The sequence below is a fragment of the Orycteropus afer genome, unplaced genomic scaffold, assembly GCF_000298275.1.
Source record: "Orycteropus afer afer isolate SDZICR_OR568_19922 unplaced genomic scaffold, OryAfe1.0 scaffold00739, whole genome shotgun sequence".
Classification (NCBI taxonomy): Eukaryota; Metazoa; Chordata; class Mammalia; order Tubulidentata; family Orycteropodidae; genus Orycteropus; species Orycteropus afer.
In genome coordinates this window covers 884,171-890,049 of record NW_006922326.1, presented here as the reverse complement: position 1 = coordinate 890,049, position 5,879 = coordinate 884,171, and the positions used below count along the sequence as shown (strand labels likewise).

Genomic DNA, 5,879 nt, shown 5'->3' with positions numbered 1-5,879 from the left:
AGGTGTGGGTTCAATTCCAGACCTGAAGGGCAGCTAGGGGCCATAGTCTAAGTGGTTCCACCAGGCTCTATTGGACCAGCAAACCTGGTCCCCACCTTTTTAAAAAAGAGCTTTCTGTATCAGCATGGAAATCGTTTGGATGACATCAGAACTGGACTGTCTTCATGTCCATTTCTTTGAGACTAACTTCATAATTCATCAGAGCTGCACACTGCATTCTCTTACCACTTTCATATCCCCTTATTATAGCCCCTTTTTCAGTCCTATTTCTTTAAATTTAGACTTGCTGGAAATGTATCTACTAACTTTTTGAAGAATTGCATGTTTTAAAAATTCTAGCTATTTTATCTTCTGTTGCAAATTAATTTATTTCTGATTTTATCTTTTTAGTGTTCTTGAAAAGCTTTTTATAGAAAAGTTTATGTGTTATCAAATCACATCGGGCCTTTGAAATATTTTAAGGATTTGGGCTTTTTGAGTGAAATGGAAGCCACTGAGAGGTTTTCAGCAGAGGAGTGACAATCTGACTTAAGTTTTGTAAGGATCACTCTGGCTACTGTATTCAGAAAAGACTGCAGTGGGGCGAGAGAGGAAGTCAGGCTATTCCAGGTGAGAGCCACTGGTGGCTTTGACCAGGGTAGTAGCAGTGGAGATGGTGAGGATTGGTCAGATGCTGAAAATATGGGACTTACATATGCAATATACTTTCATCAGTACATCCTGTTACAGGCAGGGATTCTCAACCAGGTGTATCTTTTGCTGAGAATCATTACAATGATTTCCAGTTCTATGAAAATAAGGCTCACTGTTCCTAGATCAAGGAGCTTTGGTAGCATAGTTGGTTAAAGCAGATGGCTGCTAACCAAAAGGTTGGTGGTTCGAACCCACCAGCTGTTTTGTAGGAGAAAGGTGAGGCACTTTGCTTCCATAAAGATTTACAGTCTTAGAAACCCTATAGGGGAGCATGGTCCCTTGCAGATAATTTGGCTGAAACCCATGTGGAGGCTTGAAGTTAATTACAATGGACTTCTAGTTTCAACTCCAACATGATATTAATTACAATAAATTAGTCAACTATTGATAGCTTTGAATTTCACATTATTTCAGAATTTTTGGTAGAAGATGCTTGTAAGACACACAAAGTAATGTCTAGAATAGAATGTTGCTTTCAATAAAGGTGTTCCTCATGCTACGACACAATCCTTCAAAGTCAACCAAGCATGCAGCATTAAAATGCATCCTCAAAACTTATAAACTTAAATAATGACACACAGCCATAGCTTTTAAACTCTTAAAAGGCAGCTCCAGGGCCCAAAAGAGCACAGTAATGCGAGTGTGGTATCAAATCCTCTCTTAAATGTAAATTTAAGAAATGCAAACTAAAAAGTATTACCAGACTACCTAAACTCAGTAAGATTCTGTGTTATGGAATATTCTTACTTCTCAACTCTCTCAACTTGCTTCTCAATCCAGGGGAGCTTTTAGAAATAATGACTGTATTCCACCTCAAACCAACTGAGTCAGGATCTTTATGGGGGCATCTTTCTTTTTTTAAAAAGCTTCCCCAGCAGGGATCAAAACTGGAGACCCTGGATAGAGTGGGAGGAAAAATGTGGAACAAAATTCAAAAACACAAAAATGACCAGAATTACTGGTCAGATGAAGCTTGGTGGAACTCTGAAGACTATGGCTCCAGGTTACCCTTTGGACCTAGAACTGGACTCAGTCCCAAGGATTGGCTCTCACCCCAACCACAGAAAGACCTGCAGGTAGAACTCCTACCCTAGAGTGATGCACATACCTACTCTAACGAGATACACCCCTTAGAGCAATCATCCATGGGGCACCAGAGGGGCAGCATTCACATACAGGGAAAGCTGGACAGACAGGAGTGCCCAGTTAAGAAGGGCACAGGGAGGGGGTAGCCACAGGGAAGGGAGAGAAGGAGAGTTTGTTATGATCAGGGATGGTAATCAGGGCATGAAATCAAATTATACCTGACCTCTTGAATGTAAAACAAATTTTGCTCTGTAAATTTGCACCCAATGCACAATAAAAATAAAATAAAATAAAAGCTTCCCCAGCAGTTCTAAACCCAGAGTTGGGAACAACTGCCCTAACAGAACCTCTTACAAAGCAAAAAATAAATAATAAAATACAGCAGAGGAAGAGTACAGGAATAGTCCTTCATACCTGGAACTACTCAAAGATGAATCATGAAAAAAATAAGAAGAAACACTTTATTTCAAATAGGTTCAGTGGCATATGTGCTACAGCAAATGGTGGCTGTAGCAAACAATTTGATTTCATGCCTGCATCGATATATAAATTAAACATTATTATAGAATGATTAATGTCTGTTAAAATGTAGAGTTAATCCAACATTATGCCAATTTTTACATTTACTGTAGACCCTATAGTACTAAAGGTTAAATTTTCATCACCCAAAAATGAGAATAACTTTATAGCTATTACTAAGGTAAAATTCCCTGGTATTGCTTTGAAAATATACCCCTAAGTTGTTGAGAGAAATTCTGACTTCATCTGAGTGTGTTAGTTAACTGGGATTCTTCAGTCATCATCTACTGTTGGCTTGATTGTCACTCCTCTTCTTATCTGACCCCAACCAATTAAACGCCAGTGTTTCTCAACTCTTCGGCTAAGGGCAAATTTTTCTCCTACTTCTGTCCTCTAAGGATTAGTTGATTGTCACTCCTCTTCTTATCTGACCCCAACCAATTAAACTGCAAAATGAAAAGGAAATAATCAGGAATTTCACATCCATTTCATTATTACCACATAATCATATGACATAACTGGTTTTATTTACTTGCCTATCTTCCAAAATTCAAGTTTGTTCCCATAATCTGCTACTCAATAAAGCAAGACTACCTTATCTTCTTGGATTCCCAGCTACTGACAGATTAGCTCTGGCCAGCATGAATGACAGGGAAAGCAAACAGAGTTGCTGCTATAAATATGCTCATCTTCGCTCTAATAACATATACCCATGCCTTCAGAACTGCTAAGGAAGAGCAGTTTAGGTTCACATGCTGACACACAAACCACCTCAATCTGCCTTTTTTTTTTTTACCCTTATCCTCTATCCCTTTTTCTCCTCGAAAAAAATGCTTCCTACCATTCATAGCACATCCACTGATGACAGGAACTTCAGCATGACCATAGCTAGTGAAGGAAAATAAGAACTAGAGGAACCTCTAGTCTATGAGCTGATTACCCTCTATAGCAGAGGCACTTCTTCTCTGCTCCCTCTTCAAATGCCTGCTCTAGTCAATGACCAGGCTGGACTGCTACCTCAACTGTATCTTCTAGAACAAAATCACCTAACCACTAAAGATGAGTTTTAAAAAAAATCACAATTCTAAAGAATTTAAGGATCATTCAGATACTTCTTTATTTCTTCTAAGAATTTTAACATATATTCTAATTTTCAGGGAAAGACTGAAATTTCATTTGGATAGAATCGTTGTATAATATTGGTCAACAGATACAAACAGATCCTTAATATCTGTGCTAATTTAGGAAATACATGAACTAAGTGATAAACAAGGTAAATGATAAATAATACATTCCATGTTGAGGGTTTGTGAAAGTTATTTAAACCTATTTAAAAATATACTGAAAATCAAACAAGCAAACAATATAAACACACAAGCGAGGGAAATCAAATGGGAATAAATCACTATGAAGCAGGATTATTTACTTAAAAGACAAAACAAGTTTAACTCTTTAAATTAGAGAGTATTAAATCAAGATATATCTTACAGACAAATAAGGAGATCATTACAGGGCACAATATTCAGGGAAGGCTTAATAAGGGAGGAAGGGAGTGAGGAAAGAACAGAGAGCCAGGGGTGATTTGAGTAACTGTGAGGACAATGAGAGCACAGAATAGTATAATTTAGAGGGTTTATATTGGGCAAAGCAGATGGAAAAGTTAAACCAGTAGAAGCACACTTCCAGAAAAGCCCTGAGTATCAGAGAAAAACAGGGGGAAGCTACCAGAAAGTAATGAGAACAGTGTAACGAAAATGTTTTAGGTAGATGAATTTTGGCTGAGTTGTTAAGTAACGAAGAGGAAAAAACAAACCAACAGTCCCTTTGCAGGAACTTTCAAGTGCGAAATTATGATGATTTGGGCTGTGATGTGGTTATATAGAATGGAACAGGCAGACCCAGTAATCTGGGAAAGAGAGATATGTGTGTTTCCTAGCTCTATGCACTCAAAGAACCTAGAAGCATCAGCACCCTAGGAGCAATGAGCACCCCTAGAACCAAGATTTTCATTTCTACATGCTATTTTCCACTAAAAGCAAGCAGAATTCCTTAGAGAAATGGCCAATTCTAGAACTGGGAAGAGAAGGTACAGATGAATCTGAAACTTCCTGTGACAGAGAGAAAGTGCTCAAAAAAAATTATGGAACTATGTCAAAAGAACACAGGTGGCAGCTTGAATGGGTTCCACTGGCCAGATGCTGGACAATATAAGCATCAAAATAAATGAGGACAGTAATGAATTGTAACATATTGAAAAAAATAGGATTTCATGAGTCCATGTTATAACTAGATAAGGAAATAAATAATGGAGAATACCAAATGATTAATGTGGAATGATAAAGTTGGGGGGAGTCATTATTTTGCAATCTTCATAGTCAAGTTCAAATCAGGAGTTATCAATGGATGCTAAAGCCATGGAGTATGGAGGAGAGAATATGATGAGCAGCAAGATATTTGCATGGTCTCAAAGGGTCTCTAATAGACTACTTACTAGTGGCAAGGGTAAAAAGAGTAACCAGATGAGAAGAAACAAGATAACATCTTGACTGTGTGATCAAAATCAACCTCACTAATGCAGAGCTATCAGATATCACGTGCCTTTGGACTATCATTCTCTGGGAAGGACATATCACTGCTTATATAAATAGTGTAGCCAAGAAATCATCTGAATCTAATCTGAGGAGACATCATATAAATCCAAATCAAGGAACATTATATAAAGTAACTAGCTTGTGTTCTTCAAAATTGTCAATGTCAAGTAAGACAAAGAAAGCCTGAGGAAGTTCTAGACTAGAGATCAAAGAAACATGAAAATTAAATGCAATGCATGATTGTAAACTAGAGGGGAGAAAATGCTATTCAGGACATCAAGAAAAATGATAAAACTAGAAAATGGACTACAGATTTCAGTAGTTGATCAAGTGGTTATAAAAGAGAATATCCTTATTTTTAGGACATACACACTGAAGTATTAAAAGGTCAAGAGGCATGATATGCAACCTCCTCAAATGGTTCAGAAAAAAATAAAACACACCCACAGTAAACAGTATATAGGCATTCTCTATAAAATTCTTGTAAGTTTTCAATTAAGTTCAAAATTATTTCAAAATCAAAAGCTTTTAAAAAGTCAAAGACAACTGAAATATTGAACCTAAATTCATTGGTTTTTACACAGGTTGTAAATGAGATAAACGACAACCAATTGCAGTATTTGGACTAGAAATGGGACTAGGGTCTTACAAATTCAGGCCAGAGATACACATTTCCAAGTCATTCAAATAGTTAAGAGTTAACACCAGAAGAACTGCTGCATTCAAGGAAAATGTCTGTGTATGTGTGTATACACTCCAAGAACTAAGCCCCACAAAGAAATACTGTATATTTTTTTTTATTAGATAGTGACAAAACCTAATAAATAAAACTTACCGCCAGTGTTTCTCAACTCTTCGGCTAAGGGCAAATTTTTCTCCTACTTCTGTGCACACAGGATTAGTCAAAACAATTTTGCCCAAATCAGCCTTTACTGCACTAACTCTTCCTCCTGTTGACAGGGATCCTATGTTCACCATGAGCACTTCATT

At 37.2% G+C, this 5,879-nt stretch overlaps 1 protein-coding gene across 1 annotated transcript in view; it reads right to left on the bottom strand.

Annotated features, from left to right (window-relative positions):
• Positions 1-2,571: 2,571 nt before the first annotated feature.
• The window catches only part of EIF2S3 (eukaryotic translation initiation factor 2 subunit gamma), a 36,188-nt gene continuing 32,880 nt past the window's right edge, over positions 2,572-5,879 (bottom strand). The window contains exons 12-13 of the mRNA XM_007957375.1: positions 5,772-5,879; positions 2,572-2,691 (exon numbers count right to left, since the gene is read on the bottom strand). The exon at positions 5,772-5,879 is cut by the window's right edge and continues 6 nt beyond it. Coding sequence (XP_007955566.1) covers positions 2,572-2,691; positions 5,772-5,879 — 228 coding nt within the window. The remainder of the gene's footprint in view (positions 2,692-5,771) is intronic.